Here is a 27,622-nt window from a genome sequence, read left to right as displayed (position 1 = left end):
ATATTTTTCCCAGTTCCATTGGCACAACAGTCACAAAGGCTATAGAAGTCACCTGCCCTGAAACGGGAAGTGGCAACTACGTTCCCCAGTTCAGAAACATTTACTTACACAAAGTAGAAGGAGAGGTACAATACCACATGGGTACACAATGCTGTGTGAAATCTGGATTTAATCTTGCCTCTTGGAATACTGGCCTCAATGAGAGTATAGTGTCTGGTATTAAATGTTTAATTTATTAATGTAACTACTTAGGTAGACCATTCATGTAGCAATTTTATTGATCCTGTAGTAATTGCCTAAAACATGGTATCTTAATTACAGGACCATATTGATGACTAATTTTGGCATGCATATGCAATATGTTGAATAAGAATTAGTTTCTTTCACCTATGGGTTCTGTTTTTCAGGTAAAACCTTAATTTTTCTGCTGTCAAGTTTTGAGATCTTAAAACATTTGTACAAGAATAAATTAAAATTAGTGCTGCCTCACAAATAGCATTTGAGGAATCACTAAGGTGATGGCATAAATCTTACAAGGATGGAATTCTTCATTTGCAAGTCTTTTTTCATAGTTCAGTCTCCACATGACCACTCTTCAGAACATCTATAGAGGAATTTGATTATAAGTAGAATTGTGCAAAATAGTTCCAATGAATGACCTCAGAACTTCATTGTTTTGGATTTATCTAAAAGATTAAATTTCATAAGCCTGAAAAATGTTTTTCAGAAAAAGTGAAATTTTTTGAGAATGGATAACTTTCACACATTGTCCTGGCATCGCTTTTGAAACTTCAGCATTCTGTTCAGATGAAAATAGTTTTTATTTAAATATAAAAAGGTGGAGTTTTGCACAGTTCAAATCAAAATCAGCTCTTTGCAAAAAAGCTACACTTGAGTCTGTTGCTTTTTATCATCACTTTAAAGTGTTATCTTTTTCAAGGTAAATAAAATATACATCTGTTGGATTCAATATTTGTTTAGCTGAAAAGTAGAACTATAATTTGAATTTCAGAGCACTAAAATGTACAGAGTCAATAACCATGTGTCTTTTTGCAGCAAAATGAAAAGGCGAGCTTGCTAAAGGAGCGAGATCACATTTTGTCAACGTTGGGCGAGACAAAGCAGAATCTGACTGGACTTTGCCAGCAAGTATGTAAGGAAGCAGCATTGAGTCCTGAGCAAATACAGATACTTGCAAAGTATTCTACCTTGGATTGTCCACTTTCACTTTTAGTTTCTGAGAGAGAACGAACGGCTCCTGATAGCAAGCCTGTGATCCCATTGTGTATAGAATTACCGACTGGGCTTTCGGGTGCTGTATCAGCCAGTGAACAGAGTTCTTGCTATCCATATATAAGAGGCACATATGATACCGCTTATAGTGAAGTGCAGGAACTACGTCCGGTTTCTATGAAAACGTCGGAGAAAACTTTACTTGTGGAACACTGCGGACAGGGTGGTGGTATCACAGATTTCTGTCAGCAGATGACTGACAAATGCACTACAGATGAATAAATCTGTTTTGTGATTGCCAACCTCAACCTTATGAGATTTAAAATAAGGGTTTCAGCATTATTATAAAATGCCTTAAGTGAAGGGAAAGGCAAAACTTTATATTTTGCAAGTGCATTAACTAGTATCTGTCCATCTACATTATTCAGCAGACCTTTGGGTTTGTTTTATGTAATTATGGGGCATAATTTTTTAAGTCACTCTTAAGAAATGTTTCCATCTCTAAAAGCTTGTACAAGAGCTCAGCCCTTTAGTGCAAACAAATGGGATTACTTCTAGATAGATTAGGATACCAGCATCATGATGACTAGTGGAGTACTAGAACTACTTCTCTGATTTTGTGGCATCTCAAGCCCAGATGCTCTTTCAAAAATCTATTCTTGTTGTACAATGACTTGCTAGCAGATGATCTTGTGCTTCCTTGTAAAATATCTCATATGAGGGTCAGAAAACAAAGTATTTTGAAAGACTAAGACTTGCTTATACATGTTACAATCATTGGGACCAGTGCAGATGTTTGAAAATAACTTTTAATCAGGATACCTTTATGGGTAAACGTAACTTTCAGTGCATTTTCAATGGCTTGTACTTAAATTCTAACCTTGTACAAAGTATAAAAAGAAAATGAGCCAGTTGGGTTTTGTTCATTACTTATTATGTAAAGAATAAACCCAATCTTTAAAATAAGACAAATGGAGCGGGGGGGGGGCGGGGAGGGGGAGGGAATAATCCCTGCTGTAAGGTGTTTTTTTGTTTGTTTTGTTTTGGTTTTTTTGGCCTTGTGTTAGAGGCAAATTGTGTACAAATAATCCCTCATTGCTTAGCTGCTGTTCTGATACCAGACATCTTAAGTACCAAACTTCACAATAGAAAAAAATACTTTGTTGGTTTACATAACAAAACATAGAAGAACCTTGTACAAGCCAATGGAATTCTTCATTTTCTACCTCAATGTACATTAAATTTTTTATCTTTGTGTGCATGTATGGAAGATCATCTTTTGCTCCAATTGCGACTGTAAATATTGGCTTTGCAGGTTTACCTTATTTTATGGTGAAACAGAATTTTTGCCTCCAGGATACTAAAACATAACTCTTTCTGATAAGGTGCTTGGTTTAAGCTCTCTATATATAGGTAACTTAGCATTAATAAGATTTATATTATAAAAGTGTATTGTGAACCATTGGCCAAATATAAAAGAGTTGACAAATCTCAACAGTACTTCTAATAACCAGATGTAATACAAGTAAATACACTACCTCATATCCAAGTGATTTCACGTTCATTCAGATCTACAGTGATATTTGTTTTTTTCAGGATGAAGAATTTTTATTAATGTTGCATAGCATTATGATATATGCAAGCTTAAAATAACTGAACTTTAGAAAAAAGTACTACTCCAATACAACTTGATGTGGGTTCTACTGGTTGTGGGTATCTTTTCCCTTCAGATTATTGAGAGGAGACTTTTTTTAAATGACTAGCATTTATATATTGTGACTTTATAATGTATTTACTTATGAGGATCACATTATCTCTTCTCCAGCAACCCTCTAGCCCTCTTATCCCAATGCCCCATGATTGGTCAGTTTTGCCACCACATTTTTCTACTTACATTAACAATGTAGGGCCCTTTATGTAACATTCTAAAGTGGGTAATGTTCTAAAATGGCATAATACAATGAATTGAGACTAAATCGTGGGCTTGCAACTTCATAGTCAAATTTTTATCAATAGGAATTATATATATTTTTAAAGCCCTTTGGCTGGGCTATGTGGGGGTGGAGCATTCATAGAGAAGGGGCTGGCCAGGGCCTCACGCATATCCAGTGGCCCAAAACACCAACTGTTGGGACTGGGGGTCAGCAGTGACCACTACTTAAGTTCTAGGGCTAGAAGAGCAGCCACAGAGGTGCTGTGCTACATTGCTGCCACCTGTTCACAGGTTGGTGTCTGAATTCTATCCCACAAACCCCCAGGATTTCCAATGCAAAACCAGCAGCTCTGGTTTTGTGTGCAGTATGGTGAAATTAATCCTGTGTGCTTAAACTTAAACATTTTCTAATACCAGCCTGGTTTGAAAAGTTTGGGGTAGTTTATTACCTAACCAGCTGCATCTAAATAAATTTTTGATTATTTAATACAATAGACCTACAGGTTGCATGTGGACTTCTGTAGGCTACATCATCAACTTGCTAAAGTTAAGAATGAATGGCAATTTTATGATATAGGATTCTCAGGTAAATATTGTTTATTTCAGTTAAGAGATACTCGATTTTGAACTTGTAAAAATACTTTAAGGCATGTTTTAAAATACCTTTTAAATCTGTTGGGCAAGATATCGTAAAGCCTTATCAGTAAAATGGAATACAGAGTGTAAAAAAGTGAAATAATTACAACTGATTTTGTATCTTTCATAATCCAATATTTTCTAAAAATACAATAAAAGCCACTGTCCTTTCTAAAAAGGCTTTTCTTTTTATGTACATCTCTTGCAGTGTGAAACTAATATTTACTGATACATTATTCATTTATTTCGTACTGCTAAACTTGATCTCTGGAAACAGTAGCAACATTATTTATACAGTTTACAAACTCCTCAATATTCACAATAGCAAATATTACTGAATTGGAATAAAGTTCCCAAAAGTTTGAAATTAATTGTGTCCTGTGTTTTGAGGGTTTCCTGTGGACTTTTTTAAATAACTTATGAATTTTGCTATTTGTTGGGGTTACAGGGAGGAAAAAATACACGACTATCCTTAACATGTTGAAGAAATTCATTGTTTTTTCATTGTCTAAGATAACTTTTTTTTTTTTTCTTAAAGGCAGTTTGGGTGTACTTAATAGTCTTTGATTCATTAGGTCACTGGGCTAACTATGCTGTTCTTGGGAAAAACTCTAATGAATTGGATGTACCTATTAAATTCCTAGTTCGATGGAGTCAATGTTCTTTAAAATTATAATATTGGGTCCTGTTAGACATCTGAAACTGTGTTGAACACAGTTGGAGGAAACAGACTTTTTCAGTGAGAGAGTACTTTTATCTTCACCACATCTGAAGGTTCTAAACCAATTTCAGATGACCTGAGGCTCCACTAACTGTCAACCCATCTACAGGAACGAGAGTCCCATTACTTAAGTTTGAATAGTGGAATATAAGTTTACACTTACACTTCAAAATGTAAGTAAGAATTCTTCTTTGAGTGCTTGCTCATGTTTATTCCATTTTAGGTGTAAGCGCACCCACGTGTACAGCTGTCAGAGATTTTGCCTTAGTGATATCCATCGGGTCAGCTATGGCACCCCCTTGAGGGCCGTGCCCATGTACTGGAATATAGGCACCATCAACCCTGTGCCCTCTCAGTTCCTTCTTACTGCCCGTGATGGTTGGTCGGAGTGCTTTGTCTTACAATCGCAAGAACATTAGCGGTTCTTAAATAGCCCATTGTCTGTTTTATTTGTATATAGTTTAGCCTTTAAGTTAAGCGTTGGGTAGTTGGTAGGTAGAGTCCTGCCTGGGACTTCACCCCAGGCGGAGCATGCCTCGCTCTCCCAGCTTCAAACCATGCTTATCCTGCAACAGGCTGATGCCGATTAGTGACCCACATGACAGTTTTCTGAAGTGCTCGGGAGAGTCCCATAGGAAGGACAAGTGCAGAAATCTGTAAGAACTTCCGCCCTAAAACCGAAAAGGAGCAGGATATCCCCTTGACGGCCCTCCTCATGGAGGCTGTGCTTCGTCCTGTGTCGGAGCCATCCTGCACAAGCCACCACCGGCACTGGAGTTAGAACACGGTACCGAATCTGATGCTGAGGCAGTGCATCGGACTCCAGCACCTAAGGAGCAGACCCTGGAGAAGGAAGGGGCACCCATCCCTCCCCTAGCGGTGAGGTCGTTGTCGTCATCAGCGTCTCCGGAATGAAGCGGTGGTGGGGCCCCAAATGGGGAGCTCGCCCGACAACTTCAAGGAGCACCAGACCCTCCTTAAGAGGGTGGCTACCAACTTGAACTTAAAAAGTGAGGAGTTTGCAGCAAAATCTGATGATCTCTTTAACATTGTCTTCCTCTGGTCTGGGTCATGCTGCCTCTCCACCCAGGGGTCCTTAAGATTGCCAAATCACTGTGGCAAGCCCCCTCTTTGATTCTGCCTACTACTTTTCCGCCACCTTAGAAGTATTACGTCCATGCAAAAGGGTTAGAATATCTGTATACACATCCTCCAGCGGCGTCACTAGTCATGTCTGCTGTTAATGAAAGGAAGAGGCAGGGCCAAGTCAGTGGCACTCTGAAAAACAGACTCCAAGAGACTGGACTTGTTAGGCAGAAAGATTTATTCCACAGCCAGCCTGCAATTTCGGGTGTCTAACCACAGCCCCTCTTAGGCAAGTACAGTTTTAACCTGTGAGACTTCCTTAACAAATTTAAGGAAGCCTTCCCGCAGGACCGAGCCCAGGAGTTCTCAGTTTTGGTGGATGAAGGCTCAGCGGTGGCAAGGGGGGCCCTTTAGATGGCCTGGGATGTCGCTGAGTCAGGTTGGTCGCCTCCGTGGTGGCCATGAGGCACAGCTCCTGATTGCAGTCCTTCGGGTTGTTCCAGGAGATGCAGGCCACTATTCAGGACCTCCCATTTGAGGTGATGGGGCTCTACTCCAAGCTCACAGACTTGAGACTCCATGGCCTTAAAGACTCCTGTGTTACCTTCCACTCCTTGAACCTCCATACTCTTCAGTAGGCCAGGGAGCCATTCTGCCCCCCTCCCCCCGCCTTCTCTGTCTCCACAGACTAGGTCCCGGGGCACTCCCTGGCTGGGCACCTAGAGGAGGAAGGATAGAGACGGGGTCTAAGCAGCGACACCCATCGTCTTCCTGTTTGTCTGCTCAGCCTGGGCCTTTCAAAAGCCAAGGAAGCCAGAGGCATTAATTTTGAGGGTGCGCTCGAGCATCCACTCTCTCATTCATTCTTTCCTCAACCGCCTCCGTGTCTTCTAGTCAGTCTGGTCTCTGCTAACCTCGGACCATTGGATGCTCGAAGTAATATCCTCTGGTTACTCTCTGCAGTTCATGGCCAACCCTCCCTCCCAACCCTCTTCCCTGTCCCTCTTCAGGGACCCTTCTCACTAGAAACTCCTCGTTCAGGAGGTTGAGAACCTCCTGCTCCAGAGGGCAGTGGAGGAGGACCCTCGAGACATGAAAGGAAAGGGGTTCTACTCCCGCTACTTCCTGATCCTGAAAACGAAAGGGGGCCTCAGACCTATGTTGGACCTGCATAGTCTTCCTGGCCTCCATCATCCCCTCCCTGGATCCGAGAGACTGGTACACTGCCCTTGACTTGAAGGACATGTATTTCCACATTTCCATTTTCCTGGGGTATAGGCGCTTCCTTTGTTTTATGCTGCGCCAACCCCATTTCTAGTTCATGGCATTGCCATTCGGTCTCTCGTCAGCCCCTAGAGTGTTCACTAAGTGCATAGCACCAGTGGCTGCTTACCTGAGGCGCTGAGGTGTTCAAATTTACACCTACCTCGACAACTGGTTAATAAAGGGTTGGTCCCAGGATCAGGTGCGGCAGCATCTCGATCTGGTTTGTTACACCTGTTGCAACCTGGGACTGTTAATAAGCGAGAAAAAGTCGACGTTAAGTCCAGTTAAATGCATAGAATTCATTGGAGCAGTCCTCTACTTTAGTCAGGCCAGGGCCTTCCTCCCCCAGGTTTGGATCCAAGCCATGGTGGACCTCATCTCGTGCATGCAAGCCCACCCTCTCACCACTGCTTACCTGTGCCTGTGATTGTTGGGACACATGGCAGCTTACACTCACATGGTCTGACGTGTGGCTCTGTCTCAGGCCCCTGCAGGCATGGCTGGTGTCAGTCTACGTATCCAACAGACATAGCATGGACCAGGTGGTCAATGTCCTGTACCACGTACTACCATCACTCACCTGGTGGCAGAATCCTGCATCACTGTTGGGAAGTTCCATTTGCAGCTCCATCCCCCTCGGTGACCTTAGTGTCTGATGCCTCGGACCTGGGGTGGGGAGTTCACCTGGGAGATCTCAGCATGCAAGGCAGTTGGTCAAGTCACGATTGCTCCCTACATATCAACGTCAGGAAGCTCAGAGTGGTTCGCCTGGCCTGCCAAATCGTCCTCCCTCACATAAAAACAGAGTGGTCCAGGTCCTGATGGACAATACAGCGGCTATGTTCTCTATAAATAAGCAAGGCGGAGCCAGATCGTCTGCCCTTTGCCAAGAAGCTCTCAAGCTCTGGGACTTCCTGTGTACAACACAGTATCCATCTCATAGCCACACATCTCACTGGGGCCAGGAATGCTTTGGCAGATCACCTCAGCAGGACCTTCTCATCTCACCACGAGTGGTCCCTTCATCCGGAAGTAGTCAGCAGCATCTTCTTGAGGTGGGGGGGACTTTCCAGATGGACCTGTTCATGTTCAAGCAGAACAAGAAATGCCATGTTTTGAGCTTGGTTCGGAGGATCGACAGAGGCTCCCTGTCAGACGCTTTTCTACTCCCATGGTGGGGAGCTCTGTTGTACCCTTTTCCCTCTACTGCCATTGATTCACAGGGTCCTCATGAAGATCAAGCAGGAGAGGGCAAAGGTGATCCTCAAAGCACTGGCTTTGTCGTACCAGCACTGGTTCGGCACACTTCTGGACCTCTCGGTGGCTGCTCCATTACAGCTACCACTCAGGCTGGACCTGCTGTCCCAAAGCCATGGCAGTCTTCTGAATCCAAACCTGGTGGCGCTGCACCTGACGGCTTTGCTGGTGCATGGTTAAATGCTGAGGAGCAGGAGTGCTCGGCCAGTGTCCAAAAGGTCCTGTTGGGCAGCAGAAAGCCCTCCACCAGAGTGACCTACCTGGCCACATGGAAGCGATTTGCTTGTTGGACCTCTGATAAAGGTATTTGGCCCGAGCAGGCCTCACTTCAGTTAATCCTGAACTACCTTCTGCATCTCAAGCTCCAAGGCTTGTCCCTTTCATCTGTCAGGGTCCACTTAGCCGCTATCTTGGCCTTCTATCCAGCACTTGAGGGTAGGTAGGTTTTCACCCAAGATATGACTGCCTGGTTCCTCAAGGGCCTCGAGCACTTCTACCTGCACATCAGGAAACCAGTCCCTGTGTGGGACCTGAATTTTGTGCTGTCGTGCCTCATGGGAGGGCCCTTTGAGCCTCTGGCTTCCTGCTCTCTTCTCCTTTCCTGGATGGTTGTGTTCTTGGTTGCAATAACATCAGCCTGCCAGGTCTCTGAGATTAGGGTACTTATGTCAGAACCACCCTATACAGTCTTTTTTACAAAGTCAAGGTCCAGGTGCAGCCTCACCCAGCTTTCCTGCCCGAGGTGGTCTGTCAGTTTCAGGTGGATCAGGACATTTACTTGCCTGTCTTTTCTCCAAAGCTGACTAAGTTTGAGGAAGACTGCTGGTTGCATTCCCTAGACGTCAGGAGGGCACTAGCTGTCCACACTGAGGACCAAGCCATTCTGCAAGTTGACGGAATTGTTTGTTGCGGTGACCGACAGGATAAAAGATCGTCCAGGGTCTGCTCAAAGAATTTCTTCTTGGATCACTGCCTGCATTCACTGCTGCTACAATCGGGTGCAGGTGCTACCTCCGGCGATTGTTACCACCCACTCAACCAGGGAACAAGCCTCTTCAGCAGCTTTCTTAGCCCAAGTGCCTATCCAGGACATCTGTAGGGTGGCCATCTGGTTGTCTGTCCACACATTCACATCCCATTATGCACTTACCCAGCAGGCCTGGCACAATGCTGGCTTTGGTAGAGCAGTACTGAAAGCCGCTAGACTGTGAACTCTGAGCCCACCTCCATTGATACTGCTTGTGAGTCACTTAAAATGGAATCGACATGAGCAAGCACTCAAAGAAGAAAACTGTTAACTACCTTTCGTAACTATTCTTCGAGATATGTTGCTCATGTCCATTCCATTCCCTGCCCTCCTACCCCTTTGTCGGAGTTGCCAACAAGAAGGAACTGAGAGGGTGTAGGGTTGGTGGTGCCTATATACCAGTGAATGGGCGCAGAACTCAAGGGGGCGACACAGCCAACCATATGGACACCACAAAGGTAAAAATCTCTGTGCACGTGGGCGCGCACACACCTAAAATGGAATGGACACGAGCAACACATTTCGAAGAACAGTTACAAAAGGTAGGTAACTGTTTTTTTTAATGCCATCTTGTTTATCTTCAATTACATTAATTAACTTACAAACTTCAGTGGTGAAGCATGTGTCCCTGTTATCTTCGGCAATAGCAATTAAATTAAGATACTTCCATTGGTTTCACATCTGTGTTTTTGTTTTGTATCTGATACAAGTGTGTACCGCTGGGGAGCCTTGGAATGCACAGATGTCCTGCTCAGAATGTGAAACCAGGGTCTTAAACCATACTTTTGGCCTCTGTGGTGCCCAGACTCCCCAGCAATTCTAAAACTACATGCTCCATAAATTTACCACTAAATTATCTAATGGTAGCTAGTGTTGAAGCCAACCATATGGTTTTGGGTGCTGAAAGCCACTGTGTTGAAGGTAGCTTTTTTATGAGCACTTCATTTGGGATTTCCCTAGCCCCCAAGGATTTGACATTGAGGCTTGAAGTTTCTTACTTCTGTATTACTTCAGTCAAAGAGCAGCCCCTTTTTAATTAAAAAAAAAATCTCTATTGATAGGGGGGCAACTTCTTAATAGAAAAATAATTTTAAAAAGTCACAGCTTCCAGAGTGGCTGAAGGTAGTCTACAGCAGGGGTCGGCAACCTTTCAGAAGTGGTGTGCTGAGTCTTCATTTATTCACTCTAATTTAAGGTTTCGCGTGCCAGTAATACATTTTAACATTTTTAGAAAGTCTTTCTATAAGTCTTTAATATATAACTAAACTATCGTTGTATGTAAAGTAAATAAGGTTTTAAAAATGTTTAAGAAGCTTCATTTAAAATTAAATTAAATGGCCAGGACCCGGGCAGTGTGAGTGCCACTGAAAATCAGCTTGTGTGCTGCCTTCGGCATGTGTGCCATAGGTTGCCTACCCCTGGTCTACATATCTACCCCTGGTCTACAGTTTGCTTCTAGCAAGTCTCCCTTCTTATTAGCAGACATAAGGAGATGGATCAGAGGAAGAGGTTCTTACACCTAAATCAATTCTTGTAACTGGTGGAATCAATGTCTATTACTATCTTTCTCAGTTAATCCTTTTGTCCCTCCAGCCCCCAGTTGCAGGCCTTACACTTGCAAGTTACTTTTAGATGGTGTCATTATGAAACTTCCAACTACCCTGCGTTCAGTTTGCATTTTAATTACAGAATTGAGACATAGGTTTATTTCACGGAAATGACAGTCTTTTCCCTGACCAGTTTATAATTCAAGGTGTCCACCTTCAGATCCTGAATAGGCTCAAGACATGCTGATTTCAGTGAGAAGTGAGAGCGATCAGCACTTTACTTAGCAACCTTGCAGGCTCAGGCCCTAGATTGGACAAAACAGTGCATAACAAAAAAATAGCGAGAAGAGTAAGTATTACTAAAGATCATTATTATTGGATTTGCTCTGTTGCATAAATATATTCACTTTTTTGAAAAACGACAAGTAATAAGACAATGCTGGTAAAGATGGTACTGGTGCAGACTTAGCAGTGGAAAGCTAACTGAAATTGAGTTACTAATTTTATTGCATTCTAAATAAACTTTGAAAAGACTCAAGAACACCGAGTAGTGCATTGATCTGTATGTCTTGAACATACATATTTAAGACAAATATGGCTAATATGGAACATGCACTAAATATAGTGAGTCACTAATTCTAACATGTTATCTATAAAAGCACAAGCTATAAGCTGACCTTAAAATGTACTATTTTGAACCTGACTCTTCTGGGGACTGGAAGTTTTTTCCCAATGTTTAGGTTTATGGGAGGGATTGAGAGCTGAAAAAAGGGATCTAGTTTGCATAATAGTCTGGATGATGGGGGTGGAGGAAGGAACTGGAAGCTAAATGTTTTGGTTTGTGGTTGTAAACCAGTGGGGTGATAGAAGGAACCCATGACTAAGGCACGTTGGGTTGATAAGAGAAAAAGGGAGTCTTAGTATGATGCCTTATCAATGCAAGAAAATTGTACCAATATTGAAGTTTCCAGAAACTGGTGCACTGTCTTTATGTGGATGCTTCCTGGGAGTTTCCAGAGTTGAGGCACCTTGTTACCAAGTTCCCTTAGTCTGAAGAAGCCTTGTCTGTGCTTGCTCATGGGTCACTGGCTATAGGCAACACAAGCACTCCTCTCTAGGCTTACAGGCCCTGCAGTTACTCTAAAGCAGGGATTGGCAACCTCTGGCACGCGGCTCACCAGGGTAAGCACTGTGGCGGGCTGGGCCAGTTTGTTTACCTGCTGCATCGGCAGCTTCAGCCGATCGCAGCTCCCAGTGGCCACGGTTTGCTGCTCCAGGCCAATGGGGGTGGTGGGAAGCAGTGGCCAGCACATCGCTTGCCCGCGCCACTTCCCGCCGCCCCCATTGGCCTGGGACGGCGAACTGTAGTCAGTGGGAGCCGCGATCGGCCGAACCTGCCGATGCAGCAGGTAAACAAATTGTCCCAGCCCGCCACGGTGCTTACCCTGGCGAGCCGCGTGTGAGAAGTTGCCGACCCCTGGTCTAAAGTTTGGCAATAAACACACTCCAGCCCTCTGTGTGCGCGTGTCTGGAGTGCCCAGCCTCAGATCCATTGGGCACTCACAGTATTCGCAGGTTTGCTGCTTCCAAAGAAACAGTACCCCCAAGTTTACCAGTGCCACATCAGATCATCGCTCTGCATAACACACAGCACTTAAATAGTTAAACCAAGTATGTTTATCTTAAAGAGAGAGTCAAACAGTAGCAACTAGAAGTTTTGGAAACAAATGGCTACATATAAAACTGAATCATAACATGCACGCTAGAGCCTAGAGCAGGGTGGGCAAACTTTTTGGCCCAAAGGCCACATCTAGGTATGGAAATTGTATGGTAGGCCATGAATGCTCATGAAATTGGGGGCTGGGTGGGCGGGAGGGCTCTGGGATATTTATTATAAGCCTCTTCAGGCATATCTATATATGCTCTTCATGTCCATTACCTAAACTGAAACACAACACTAAAGAACAATATACAAGGCTGTGTCCTGCCTTGAAACAAATCCACCTTTTGCCTCTAAAAAACCAGGAAAAATAAGGTGGTCATCCTGCATGGGGGGAAAGGGGAATGGGGGAGGGGAAAGTAGCCTGGGGGGAAAAAGACAGGGCAGGGAGATGTGTGTGAGGAAACAAGTGAACAGGATGTTAAGACAACATCTCTGGGGGGAAGGAGAGGGTGTAATGAGGTCCACTTTGGAAGTCCTTGCAGCTGGGAGCAGTATTGCCCCTAGCAGTCAAAAATTATCAGTCATATCCCCCAAAATTAGGAAGTGTTTTTAAATTGTTCTTTTCATAGGCTTTCTGGTTTTGAGATTTTAGGCATCACATTTTCAAGCTGTTCTCTGCATCCATGAGGACTACACTTGCATTTCAACAAAAGCTTCATTTCTTGCTATCCCATGACTCCAGGAGAGGGGCTATAATTAAACACCAAATATCACAAAACTCATGGTAAAATTGTGAAAATTGGTCCAATTGTATGTCTGATATACATGGGGAAAGTTAGAGCTCCAGCAGTTTGGATTGAAGAAGGGATGTTGTAGAAAGGTTAGATTACTGGCCAAGGGCCACAGAGTCTGAAAGAAGAATGGGATTTGATCAGAACATGTGGACAGGAATGGTCTTCCTTCGAAGTACAGCATAACTTTTTTAGAATGACTATACTTATGTCCTGTAAAAGCTGCTTATTTGCATCACGGTGGGGGAAAAAGAGGGTTGATGGTGCTAGGCATTGTGTATATGTACAGACACACAATCCTGCCCTAAAGAGCATCCGCCCTAAAGAGCGTCCACCCTAAATACATGAGAGACCAGGTGCCTACAACAAATGGATTAGCGGCATACAAGATAACGCTAAAATAATGAGAGTAACAAGCAGCAGTCACAACACAGTAGTAGCCTAGCTATTAAATGTTTTGTAGTCATTGCTGCCTAGGAGAGATTTGAAGGGGGATAATGTGACTGTAGAGGGATAAAAATGGCCTAAACTTCTGAAAAGTTTGTAAATTGATTTAAATTGTTCTAAAACTCAGGGCAGTTACCATTAAGACTAAATTCATCAATTCTTGTGAAGAATTATATTGTCTGAATTCTAGACTGACTTGAAGTTGAACAATATTCTGCTAATGTCACAAGTGGAAAGAAACTTCTGACAATGCTAGAGTTGATTACAGTAGTTATATACAGTACACTAGCTGCATTGAGTAAAAATGGTGGTTCTTTAAGTGATTGCTCATGTGTATTCCACAGTTGGTGTGCATGCTTGCCACGTGCACCGGTGCTGGAAGTTTTTCCCTTAGCAGTACCCGTAGTGGGGGAGCACCGCTGCAACCCCTAGAGTGGTGCCTCTATATCAGGTTATAAGGGGAGCTGCGCACTCACCCCCCCCCTCCCCAGTTCCTTCTTGCTGCCAGTGAAGGTAGTTGGCATTTCATGCTCCAGCTCTGCTGTAGCACTTCTAGCCTTAATAGTATCGTGCATACGCACGTGTTATGACCTGGCAGCGATTTCTCCCCCACCCCACCCCCGCCCCGCCTGTGGTGAAAGCGCATTCTATGAGAGTTCAGGCCTCGGCCACCTATGTAGCTCACATCTCTATTCAGGACACTTGTAGAGCTGCCGCATGGTCCTCTGTCCACACCTTTGCATCACATTATGCAATCGTCTCCCAAACACGAGATAACGCTGGGTTTGGTAGGGCGGTACTTTGTCCCGGAAACCCTTAAACTCCTACCCACCTCTATCAGATAGAGCTTGGAGTCACCTACTGTGGAATACACGAGGAATCACTCGAAGAAGAAAGGACAGTTATCTGTTCCGTAACTAGAACAGGAGTACTTGTGGCACCTTAGAGACTAACAAATTTATTATAGCATAAGCTTTCATGAGCTACAGCTCACTTCTTCAGATGCATAGAATGGAACACACAGACAGGAGATATTTATACATACAGAGAACATGAAAAGGTGGCAGGATGCATACCAACAGGCAGAGTCTAATCAACTGAGATGAGCTGCTATCAGCAGGAGGAAAAAAAACTTTTGAAGTGATAATTGAAATGACCCATAGAAGGTGTGAGAACTTAACATAGGGAAATAGATTCAATTAGTGTAATGACCCAACCATTCTGAGTCTCTGTTTAAACCTAAGTTAATTGTATCTAATTTGCATATTAATTTGAGTTCAGCAGTCTCTCTTGGAAGTCTGTTTTTGAAGTTTTTTTGTTGCAAAATTGCCACCTTCAAGTCTGTCACTGAGTGGTTAGAGAGGTTGAAGTGTTCTCCCACTGGTTTTTGAATGTTATGATTCCTGATGTCAGATTTGTGTCCATTTATTCTTTTGCATACTTCCACCTTTTCATGTTCTCTGTATGTATAAATATCTCCTGTCTGTGTGTTCCATTCTATGCATCCGAAAAAGTGAGCTGTAGCTCACGAAAGCTTATGCTGCAATAAATTTGTTAGTCTCTAAGGTGCCACAAGTACTCCTGTTCTTTTTGTGGTTACAGACTAACACGGCTGCTACTCTGTACTGCTAGAGTGATAATGGATTGTACTTTAATTCCATAAAAATTCTGGATCTGATAGTGTTTTTTAGTTTATTCCTACCACAGCTTATTTTGACATTAGCACCTCAATTATTTTGTTAAGGGGACTCGGACACAAGTAATTCTGTCATCTGTCACAGTTCAGATTAAACTCTCCTTTCAAGCCAGTTATAACAGTTTAGTTTGAGGCAAACATATAAGAAAAAAATTAAAATCAAGAACAGGCAGAGTAATTCCAGGGGCCAAATTCACCACTATTTTAAACACTTACAAATCAGTTTACTTCAATGGAGTTGTACCTGCATAAGCTAGGGATGAAATTGGACCCATCTCAGGTTGTTTATCATTGTCCATTGTTTTCTTGTTGGGCAACTTCTAGGGAACAGCATTCAAGTGTTGACAGGGGCCAGCTGTAGCTAGTGTGTGTCATATTTGCCACATGTTCTATCTTCAGAAAAATGCCAGGGAGTTAAAGAATTATTACAAAAATGTCAATTTAGTGCATTCTTGTTTTAACTGAGAGGTTAGCTTTTGTGTAGTGAACTTTTACTGTATTGAAAAAAATCCTACTTCATGAAAAAAAGGCTGGGGACTGGCACATTTAAGCAATCTTGGAGATAGTATCATTAAATGTCCTTCTGTACTTTAACAGGGTTGCTTTACAGTCAAAGAACAGATGTCCAAATTCTGATTTGCCCATCACTATATCTGAAGTATTACTCACACTGCAAAAATATTCAAATGCAACAAAATGGTCTTGCTTTAAAAATTGACAGTGGCTCTCCTGTTGAAGCAGCATGCGGATTTTCTTCAAGTTATTAGAGTATTAGGGTGACCAGATGTCCCAATTTTATAGGGACAGTCCTGATAGTTGGGGCTTTTTCTTATATAGGCTCCCATTACCCCCCACCCCCATACTGATTTTTCACACTTGCTGTCTGGTCACCCTACTCCATGTATGAGTTTGATAACTTTAAAAGGACAGTTACCTGTTCTGTAACTGGCATTCTTTGAGACGTGTTGCTCAGGTGTATTCCACAATCAGTGTGTGCGCTCGCCACGTGCACCAGTGCCAGAAGTTTTTCCCTTAGCAGTACCCATAGTGGGGGACCACTACTGTGACCCCTAGATGGTGCCGCCATATCACGTTATAAGGGGAGCTGCGCACTCCCCCTACCCTCAGTTCCTTCTTGCCAGACAACTCCGACAAAGGGGAAGGAGGGCGGGATGTGGAATACACCTGAGCAACACATCTCGAAGAACGCCAGTTACGGAACAGAGTAGCAGCCGTGTTAGTCTGTATCCGCAAAAAGAACAGGAGTACTTGTGGCACCTTAGAACTAACAAATTTATTGCAGCATAAGCTTTCATGGGCTACAGCCCACTTCATTAGATGCATGCACTGGAAAATACAGTAGGAAGATATATATATAATACACACACACACACAGAACATGAAACAATGGGCGTTACCATACACACTCTAAGGAGAGTGATCAGTTAAGGTGAGCTATTACCAGCACAAGAGAGAGAAACTTTTTGTGGTAATCAAAATGGCCCATTTGCAGCAGTTGACAAGAAGGTGTGAGGAACAGCGTGGAGGGGAAATAAACATGGGGAAATAGTTTTACTTTGTGTAATGACCCATCCACGCCCAGTCTTTATTCAAGCCTAATTTAATGGTGTCCAGTTTTTTTAAATTAATTCCAATTCAGCAGTTTCTCATTGAAATGTGTTTGAGGTTTTTTTTGTTGTTGTAATAGTGCGACTTAACTTTCTTTTCAGTCTGTAATTATTACTTTCTCCTGGTTATTTGTCAAATTTTATTTCACTAGAAAAGCATTTAGTATAAATGTAAAAAAGCTATGTGCATAATTCTTATGTAATATATATGATATAAAACAATATTGGTGATGTGTCCATTCAGTATATTTAAATATAATGTATTTTCAGCAATTTAAAATTTCACTGGAAAAGATGTCAGTTCATAGTCTACAATGCTGCAACTGTTGTGTCACAGGCCTGGTCCACACTAGGACTTTAATTCGAATTTAGCAGCGTTAATTCGAATTAACCGTGCACCCGTCCACACCAGGAAGCCATTTAATTCGACCTAGAGGGCTCTTTAGTTCGAATTCGGTACTCCACCCCGACGAGGGGAGTAGCGCTAAATTCAACATGGCTATGTCGAATTAGGCTAGGTGTGGATGCAAATCGAACTTACTAGCTCCGGGAACTATCCCACACTGCACCACTCTGTTGACGCTCTGGACAGCAGTCCGAGCTTCGATGCTCTGACCAGCCACACAGGAAAAGTCCCGGGAAAATTTGAATTCCTTTTCCTGTCTGGACAGTTAGAATCTCATTTCGTGGTTGGACATCGAGGCGAGCTCAGCAGCACCGGCAGCGATGCAGAGCTCTCCAGCAGAGGAGTTCATGTAATCTCTGAATAGAAAGAGGGACCCAGCATAGACTGACCGGGAACTCTTGGATCTGATCGGTGTGTGGGGCGAGGAGTCTGCTTTCGGAGCTGCGCTCCAAAAAACGGAATGCAAAGACCTACGAGAAGGTCTCCAAAGCCATGAGAGACAGAGGATACAGCCGGGATGCAACGCAGTGCCGCGTGAAAATCAAGGACCTCAGACAAGGCTACCAAAAAATCAAAGCGGCAAACGGACGCTACGGAGCCTGCCACCACTGCCCCACCAGTGACCATGGACTCTGACGATGGGACAGTGTCGACGGCCAGTTCCTCGGCGATGTTCGCGGATGGGGAAGATGAGGAAGGGTTTGTGGAAGACGAGGCAGGCAACAGCGCTTACAACGCTGGTTTCCCCGACAGCCACAATCTCTTCATCACCCTCACGGAGATCCCTTACCAACCCTCCCCAGCCGTTAACCCGGACCCTGAATCAGGGGAAGGAGCAGTCGGTAAGTGCTTTAATCATGTAAACTTTTATTAATATAACAGGAATCTGAAGTATGTGAAAAGGAGGTCTCTCTATATATGGGGATAGAACAGAAATCCTCCTGGGAGATCTCCACGAAGCTGTCCTGGAGGTAATCGAAAAGCCTCCGCAGGAGGTTCCTGGGGAGAGCTGCCTTATCGGGTGCTCCGTGGTAGCACACTTTTCCGCGCCAGGCTTTCATGAGATACTCAGGGAGCATTGCCTCCCCGAGCATGGCAGCATAGGGCCCTGCTTTGTGCTGGCTTTCACGCAGCATGTGCTCTCTCTCTCCTTCAGTGACCGTCCTCAGGGTGATCTCGCTCGGAGACTCCTGCATCTAATTAGGGGAATTACTGTAATGTTACGCCTGGTCCAAAGTATATTTTAAAAAAATTTCCGGACAGACGGCATAGCAGAGACTCAGCACGCTGCTGCGTGACGAGCGTAACGGAAAGCCAAAGAATCAAATGGACGCTCATGGAGGGAGGGGGGACTGAGGACGCAAGGTATCCCACAGTTCCTGCTGTCTCCGAAAAGCATTTGCATTCTTGGCTGAGCTCCAAATGCTTCTAGGGTCAAACACAGTGTCCGCAGTGGGTCAGGGCATAGCTCGGCAATTTACGCACCCCCCCACCCCCAGAAGTGAAAGGGAAAACAATCCTCTGTTGACTCTTTTACATGTCACCGTATCTTTACTGAATGCTGCAGATAGATGCGATGCTGCAGCACTCAACACCAATATCCTTGCTCCCCCCCCCCGCCATGGGTGGCTGACGGTACAATATGACTGATATCCATCGTCATCATCAGCCTATTGGCACATGGGGCAGTGCAAAAGGACTGGTAACCATGCGTACTAGCATCAGTTAGGTCGATCAAGGGCGCCTGGCCCTAATTTTTCCTGGTAGATGGTGCAGTATGGCTGGTAACCGTCCTCATCATAGCAACAGGGGGCTGAGCTCCATCAGCCCCCACCCTTCATGTGTAAAGAAAAGATTCAATTGCCCCTGGACTAGCAGCGCGATGCTGGGCTCCTCTCCTCCACACTTCTTAATGTCCTGTCTGGACTATCATAGCAGCTGGAGGCTGCCTTCCACTCATTTCTCACTAACAAGTCACTGTGTCTTATTCCTGCATTCTTTATTACTTCATCACACAAGGGGGGGGACAATGCTATGGTAGCCCAGGAAGGCTGGGGGAAGAATGGAATGAACAGGTGGGGTTGTTGCAGGAGCACCCCCTGTGAATAGCATACAGCTCATAATCTATGCAGGATCTGACACAGAGCAGCTGTGCTCTCTGGTTCTCTGATACAGTGCTACTCTAGTACACTTACCCATATTCTAGGCAGGACTGATTCTATTTTTAGATACCAAAAAGGAGGGATTGACTCAGGGAGTCATTCCCAATTTTGGCTTTTGCGCCCCTGGCTAAGAGCAGCCAGGGGCACTTATGACAGCAGCAAATGGTGCAGTGCAAAAGGACTGGTAACCATGCCCATCTTATTACCAATTTATGGTATGGTAGATGGTACAGTATGGCTGGTAACCATCTCTGCTGTCATGCAAAAGCAAAAGCATGCTGCTGTGTAGCGCTGCTGGACCGCCTCTGTCTGCGGCATCTAGTACACATACGGTGACAGGCACAAAAGACAAAATAGGCTCCATGGTTTCCACGCTGTGGCGTCTGCCAGGGCAATCCAGGGAAAACGGGCTTGAAATGATTGTCTGCTGTAGCTTTCCCGGAGGAAGGGATGACTGACGACATTTACCCAGCACCACCCGCGAAAATGGTTTTTGCCCCATCAGCCACTGGGATCTCAACCCAGAATTCACAGAGACAGACTAGACTGTGTTCATTGTTCGCAAAAATTTATCTTTGCAAGGAATTCACTCCCTTTTTCCCATCACACAGCTTCGACTGTCTCCAGACCTGCCACAGCATCCCCCTCACAGAGTCTGGCAAAGATTAGGCGGCGAAAGAAAAAGACACGGGACGAGATGTTCGCTGAACTTATGGGGTGCTCCGAGGCAGCGGACCAGCAGAGCCAGTGGAGGAGACCCTCTCTCTGTACCAGCGCTCACACAGCGGGAGGAGAGGTGGCGTGAGGAAGACAAGCAGGCGACTCAAACGCTGCTTGGACTAATGAGGGAGCAAACGGACATGCTCCTGCGCCTTGTGCATGTTCTGCAGGACCTCAGGCAGGAGGACAGAGCCCCCCTGCCGTGTATCTGCAACCGCCCTCCCCCGCCACAAAGTCCCATACCCCCCTCACCCAAAATAACCAGAAGGAGGGGCGCCAGAGGCCGTGTAAACTGTCACTGCACCCCAGCAGAATGCTCAAGTACCCAAAAGCTCTCATACCCTAAATTTTGAGAAGTCCTTTCCTTCCCGCCTCACCCAAGCCCCCATCCCAGTTTCATCCCCTAACTGTCTAGTTGATAATAAAAAATACTTTTCTGTTAATTACTGTTTCCGTCATGTTCTTTTAGAGGAGACTGTGTTTGAAGGGTGGGAAGGGGGTTGGTAATTGGACAGGACAATCACCTTTACCAGGGTACAGACATGGGGGCAGGATCAGCAGCAGGTCACATACACACTGCAGTCAGTAGGCACCCTGGTCGCTATGGGAGGTGGTTTGCAGGTTCTGTGTGGGTGGGGGGGTACGTGACTTTGTAGCGGGGGAGGGGGGTTACAGATCTCATGCAACGGTCCCTGTCCTGGACCACAGAGCCACGCAGCAGAGGAATCTGTATCCGTCCTCCCCCGCCAAAAGGCCACATAGCCCCCGCACACAGAGTCCCAAAAAGGAGGGATGGCAGGCTCCGTTGAAACATCCAGTCCGGCAATGCAGACCGCTCTGGGAGCAGGAGCCTGTCATTCCTCGAGTTTACAGGCGGTCTTTACATCACTGCACACCCTACCCAGCACAGTCCGTGTCCCAGTTTCAACCCTGTAATGCAAAGTCATCAATAAAGAAACCTTTGTAAAGTTACAGTGGAACATGTCTTTTATTTTTAAATGTGTGTTGGAAGTTGGGGAAGCGGGGTGAGCGGGGTATGTAACTGCAGATGCTAGTCAACAGTCACTTGGTAAAGAAACAGGGGCAGGTTCAGCTTCTCTGTAAAGAAACTAAACAGTCACAGGTCACGCTGATCACTGCTCGCTGGTACTTGAAGAGTTCCTTGTCGCTGTGCAAGGCGCCTGCACAGAGCCAGGGCATTAGCGGGTAGGCTGGGTCCCCGACGATCACTATAGGCATCTGCACATCCCCAAGAGTTATTTTGTGGTCCGGGAAGATAGTACCTTCCTGCAGGCGTCTAAACAGACCAGAGTTCCTGAAAACACGCACGTCATGAACTTTGCCTGGCCACCCGACGTTGGTAAAACGTCCCCCATGGTCCACCAGTGCTCACAGCACCATTGAAAAGTAGCCCTATTTCTCAGCTGACTGTGGAAGAGGTGGACGATAAGGTGCGAGGAGTTGACAACGGCCAAAACTGCAGCGGGATCCTTGTTCAAAGTGCTGTGGCGCCCGCGCTGTCACTGAGCAGAAAAGTGCACGAACAGATTGCCCGCAGGCGCTTTCAGGGAGGGAGGGAGGGCGTGATTGACGGTTCAATGATGACAGTTACCCAAAACCACCCTCGACACATTTTTCCCCCCAGCATGCATTGGGGGGAAATCCCAGAATTCAAATGGGCAGCGGGGAGTGCGGGAACTGTGGGATAGCTTCCCACAGTGCACCGCTTCCAAAGTCGACGCTTGCCCCGTTAGTGTGGACTCACAAAGTCGAATTAGTGTCCTTAGTGTGGATACACAAATTCGACTTCATAAGGTCGAATCCACAAATTCGACCTAACTTAAATCGAACTACTCTTGTAGTGTAGACATACCCACAGACATTTCCCTATAGAGACAACTGCATCACCCTGTCTTGATTCGTAGAATAAGTGATGTTTATTGCCTTGCTTCATTGTAGATGCTTCCTGTCTTTGTACTGGACAAGAAGAAACACCTGAAGAAAATTGTCTGGCAAACCTGTCCAAACACTAGTGTTAAATCCACTGATGCATATTGATAGAGTTCCTATCCCCATAATACAGAAGTTACTAGATTCTTCCATATGTTAGTAGAGAGACTGCCTAATAGACATCTCCCTCCCATTCACCATTGCAAAGACTACTTTTCCTCCTATTTGCAATTATAACACTGGGAATCACCACTTGTTTACTTCCTTTCTGTTAAGCAAATATTTACAATTAAATAAACATTGAAGGGGGATTCAGTATCTTCCTGATGAACATCCATAAGTCAAAATTGGATCATAGCACCAATTACAGTAAACACAGTTGGAGGCAGGGGGAAAGTCAGACTAAGATAATCCTTTGATCATGATGCTCAGGTATCATGAGAGTAAAAACTTAGGAAACTGAGAATCCTTGAGCTAAGTAAAGTTTTTTTTGCCTACCAAACAAGCTGCTAAAATGCACTGAAAAGCCTTTAGAGCAGGGCTGGCCAACCTGAGCATGAGCCAGAATTTATCAATGTACATTGCCAAAGAGCCACAGTAATACATCAGTAGCCCCCAATCAGCTCTGCCCTCCTGCTCCCAGCACCTCCTGCCCACTGACAGCCCCACCAATCAGTGCCTCCTCCTCCTTCCCCACACCTCCTAATCAGTTGTTTCATAGCATGCAGGAGGCTCCAGAAGGGAGGGGGAGGAGTGAGGGCATGGCAGGCTCAAGGGAGGGGGTGAGAAGGAGTAGAGTGGGGGCAGGGCCAGAGGTTGAGCAGTGAGCACCCCCCAGCACATTGGAAAGTTGGCACCTGTAGCTCCAGCCCCAGAATCGGTGCCTATACAAGGAGCCACATATTAACTTCCGAAGAGCCGCATGTGGCTCTGGAGCCACAGGTTGGCCACCCCTGCTTTAGAGGTAGTGATTGACTGACTTCCATCTTCATCCTTCAGTTTGAGGTCAAAGCTTCATCCCACCTCAACTAACTTCTCTTTTCTCCAAAAAGGACAGGTATTACCATCCAAGAGACTATCTGACAAGGGCAGTTATTTCTAAAGACTCTCTCAGCGAAAGGGAACAAGGGATGTTGTGAAAATGAAAAGCCTTACTTAATACTTTACAATTCTAGCTGGTTTTCCTTCTTTTCCTGTATCTTTAATAAAAGGTTAAAGGATTTTTATTGATGTTTTCCATGGTACTAAGCAGCCTCAGGGGTGTGTCCATGGGATGGCCCCAGCTGTGTGTGTGAGTGAGTGAGAGAGAGGTGTCACATCACCACATGTTGTGAATCTGCTCAGCTGTTTATTTAAGGTTGAAGTAGACTCTTCATTTTCTTTTTTTCAACTATAGATGGCAGCACAGTACTGCACACTGACATATAGATGAGCAGAGAATTTATAAAATTAGCAAATAAACAGTTTTCTTTAAAAAAGGTCATAATCACATTTATTCATATAGAGTCAAGTGATTTCAGCCTGCAACTTCTGATTCCACAAAATTAGATTTAACACTTTTAAACATAGCTTGTTCTGTTCAGCAGATTAGTAATAGATCAGCTGACTCATGTTATTGCCATTTTAGTCAGATTACCCTTTTAATTGTTCTTAGAAGCCACCTGTAATTGCTAGGACTATTAAGGGTAGAAAAAACCAAAGTACATAATTAGGTAAAACCACCAGGGAATAACTTGCAATATGCTGCCATTTGTGTAGACTGCAAATCTATGTCTAAAACTGGATAGAAAGTATGTTAAAAGCTTTTCTTAGGTCCCAGTCAGACTACTCACATGCTTAAAGTGAAACAGGTGCTTAAGTGCTTTGCTGGATCATAGCCTTAAAGTCTATATAAGAATGGAAATATCACAGAGTTTAAAAATCAAACAAGCAACCTCCAAACAAATTCTTGGGCTTGGTCCTATTCTCATCTACACTGTAGTAACATTGCTTGTAGTTTAGAAATTTGTGATCATGCTAGTGTACACATACAACACAGTGATGTGTGAGAGGCTTTCAAAAGCCCCTTGCTAAAATTCCACCAAGAAAGGGAAGGGAGGGTGACTTTACCGCCTTCCAGGATACTGGTAAATCATCTTTGCCAAAGACGGTTTATCCCTGGTCTGCTGGATCTGCTTCTGAAGAATAAATATCTTATCTTTTGGAATGTGCTAGGTTACACCATGGGGCAGGTATTTTAAAAACTAGTCTGGGAGGAGAGATTATCACTTCTCCACATTTCAGATTATGTAAATTGAGCACTCTGCTATACTCTCCAAATTTGCCAGCAATGAAGTATAAACAAAGTGCAGGTGAATAGAAACTTTGTCAGGTGATTTTTGCTTCCATCCTTAGTTATTGAAGGTCCCCTTGGTTACTCCCTCCTTAGTTATGAAGATAAATCATTTTTATGTTTAAACAAGAAACCAGATCTTCCTAGCCCAGGAGTTCTCAAACTGGGGGTTGTGACCCCTCAGGGGGTCACAAGGTTATCTGGGGGGTTGTGAGCTGTCAGCAGTCTCCACCCCAAGCCCCACTTCACCTCCAGCATTTATAAAGTGTTAAATATAAAGTGTTTTTAATTTATAAGGGGCAGGGGATCACACTCAGAGGCTTGCTGTGTGAAAGGGGTCACCAGTACAAAAGTTTGAGAACCACTGCCCTATCCCTCCCTCAGAGGTGCAAATGCTTGGGGACATTTTCCCTGTCCTCTTGCTTTTTATGTTTTTAGCTGAAGGATTAATGCATTCTTATACCCAGCATTCTCCCCCCACCTCAATGTGATTGCACCTCTTAACAAGCACTGCAGTATGTAGGATTGACTACATACTTAACAGAGACCATTTAGGTGGACCCTCTTGTTAAAACAGTGGCAGCACATTGCTGAAATAACGTGTATGCCTTTGAATCTGAAAGAAGTAATGAACTCGGAGTCTAGCACCACAGTCTTGCATTTACTAAATAATTCAAATGATTGTCACTAATCTATGGGTTATTTTAAACATTAGAAGCCAGAGTAAAGTTAATAATTGAGGCTTCATTAGACATAATATGATGCATTCTGTGAAGCAGAGCTTTGGGCTCATTACAAATGCTTCATTAATTGCAAATGAAATGGGAGGGAATACAAATGTTCCACTGATATCAGATGAGCCTTTCTAATTATTTGGGGGCATTCAGTGATTTGAAACCAAATCCTAGATACATGGGAAATTCTTTAGCTATTAGGATATTTATCTTCAAGGATAGATTCTACTTTTTAGAGAGTAATTTCTTTGGCTTTCATGAAAATGCCACCAGACCTTAGTCCACATGAAACAATAAGGCCTCAATTTAGGAAAACATCCTTATGCAGGAAAGCACTTAAGCTGATGCTTAACTTTAACCATGTGCGTGAGTTCCAGTGAAGTTAAGCTTAAAGTTAAATTGTGCTTAATCCTACCACCATTGAAGTCAGTGACATTGCTCCTATTGATTTCAGTGGTGCAGGATCAAGCCCCAAGCTGCATTTTCCCCAAAAAGTGTTTCTCCATGTTTCTTTTTTCTTAAAAAGGAATTTGAGCAATTTAAAAGAAATACATTTCCAATCTTAAAATCAGCCCACAGAAAATGTTTAATACTAGGTTATAAAACTCTGAAAATAGGGGTCTGATGGAAGTAAGCAATAAAACCAGACAGCACATTAATCAAGATAGACTGCTTGTCTATTATGTTGGGTGTAAGACCTAGGGCCTGATCCTACAAATATTCCTCATGTTGGAACACAGGTGACCTGTGCCTGCTGGTAATGGGGGGGTGGGGGGGGCAGAGTGAGGGCAGCCGGCTTCAGCAGTGTTACTGAGCATACTCAGTACAAGCCAAGCAGCAAATTGGCTGGGGGTGGCACAAGACCCCACATGCCACCCCATACTTTGCGCCCGTGTTGGAATATACCATAACTTCATGCTCCATTTCACACACCCCCCCAACAAAACCCCAAAATCAAAATAAACTCAAACTTCTGGTTGTTAATCACTTGATGCACTTCTAAATTCAGCCAGCTGGGAGGAGAGAGGACATACTGCCCTCCCCCCAGGATAGCCTCCTTTGCACCAACTTCTTTCCTTTTATAACTCTGCCCAGATCAGCCATACAATAGGAATCAGGTAACCCCTTACACACTGGAGCACTTTTATACCTTGTCAAAATCATGCTTACATGTTAGCAGGATCAGTACCTGTGTTAGCCATGGATGCCAAAAACAAAAAACCTAGAGTTTTTTTCATAAAATGACCTGCTGTTGTTTCACTCCAACCCACCCAATGTTGAGTGAGACCCTTCAGGGAATTCTTATGCATCTGGCTTTTTTTTTTCCTCCTGTGTGCTATCATTTTCTTCTTTAAACTATTAATTGCAGCTATTAAAGGGCTATGTACAGAGTCATGACCCCCTATGTTGTAAAATTATTACTTTGGCATCTTTTTGTTGAAAAAGCCACTTTAGCCCTAACGGGTCATCTGGAATGATGCAAAATATTGATTTTAAATATATATGCATTTATCATAGGGTTGCCAACTTTCTAATTGCACAAAACTGAACACCCCTGCCCTGAGGTCCTGCCACCTCCCTATGTTGCTCAGTCTCCCCCACCATCACTCACTTTCGCTGGGCAAGGGGTCGGAGTGTGGGGGGAGTGAGGGCTCCAGCTGAGGGTGTGGGTGCTGGGGTGGGGCCAGAAATGAGGGGTGGGGCTGGAGATGAGGGGTTTTGGGTGCAGGAGGGGGCTCCTGGCTGGGGTAAGAGGTTGGGGTGCCAGAAGGGGTGTGGGCTCTGGGAGAGGCTCAGGGCAGGGTTGGGGTATAGGAGGGGGGGTTCTGACCTGGGGTAGGGGGTTCAGGGTCTGGGAGGGAGTTAGGGTGCAGGATGGGGTTCTGACCTGTGGCAGGGGTTGGGGTGCCGGTTCTGTCCAGGTGGTGCTTACCTCAGGCAGGTCTTAGCAGCACAGCGGGGCTAAAGCAGGTTCCCTGCCTGCCTTGGCTTCTCACTGCTCCTGGAAGTGGCCACCATGTCTGGTCCCTAGATGGAGGTACAGCCAGGGACCTTAACATGGTGCATGTTGCCCACAGGCACCACCTCCACAGCTCCTATGGGCCAAGGTTCTCAGCCAATCAGAGCTGTGGAGCCAGTGCTGGAGGTGGGGGTAGCTCATGGAGCTTCCCTAATTGCCCCTATGCCTAAGGGCTCCAGGGCTATGCCAACCACTTTTGGGAGCTGTACAGAGCCAGGGTAGGCAGGGAGTTTGCCTTAGCCCTGCTGCACCACCAACTGAACCTTTAACAGCCTGGTCAGTGGTTCTGACTGGAGTCGCCAGGGTCACTTTTCAACCGGGTGTTCCAGTCCAAAACCAGACACCTGGCAACCCTATCTTGTCAAGT

At 44.6% G+C, this 27,622-nt stretch overlaps 1 protein-coding gene and 1 long non-coding RNA gene across 7 annotated transcripts in view; one reads left to right on the top strand and one right to left on the bottom strand.

The window, feature by feature from the left end:
- BACH1 (BTB domain and CNC homolog 1) overlaps positions 1-4,146 on the top strand; it is a 44,185-nt gene extending 40,039 nt beyond the window's left edge. For all 6 annotated transcript variants that reach the window (XM_039520219.1, XM_039520234.1, XM_039520192.1 and 3 more), the window contains exon 5: positions 1,057-4,146. In XM_039520219.1, the coding sequence (XP_039376153.1) occupies positions 1,057-1,515 (459 nt within the window). In that variant the 3' untranslated portion in view covers positions 1,516-4,146. The remainder of the gene's footprint in view (positions 1-1,056) is intronic.
- A 1,508-nt stretch (positions 4,147-5,654) lies between these two features.
- Positions 5,655-27,294, bottom strand: LOC120397917. The gene is made up of 3 exons (XR_005594085.1): positions 27,169-27,294; positions 7,036-7,122; positions 5,655-6,328 (listed from the first exon to the last, which is right to left on the bottom strand). It is a non-coding gene; the product is annotated as an uncharacterized LOC120397917 (long non-coding RNA).
- Between the last annotated feature and the right edge of the window lie 328 nt (positions 27,295-27,622).

The sequence above is a fragment of the Mauremys reevesii genome, linkage group 1, assembly GCF_016161935.1.
Source record: "Mauremys reevesii isolate NIE-2019 linkage group 1, ASM1616193v1, whole genome shotgun sequence".
Taxonomy (NCBI): domain Eukaryota; kingdom Metazoa; phylum Chordata; order Testudines; family Geoemydidae; genus Mauremys; species Mauremys reevesii.
The sequence above is the reverse complement of the archived record's forward strand: the minus strand, read 5'-3'. Positions and strand labels throughout refer to the sequence as shown.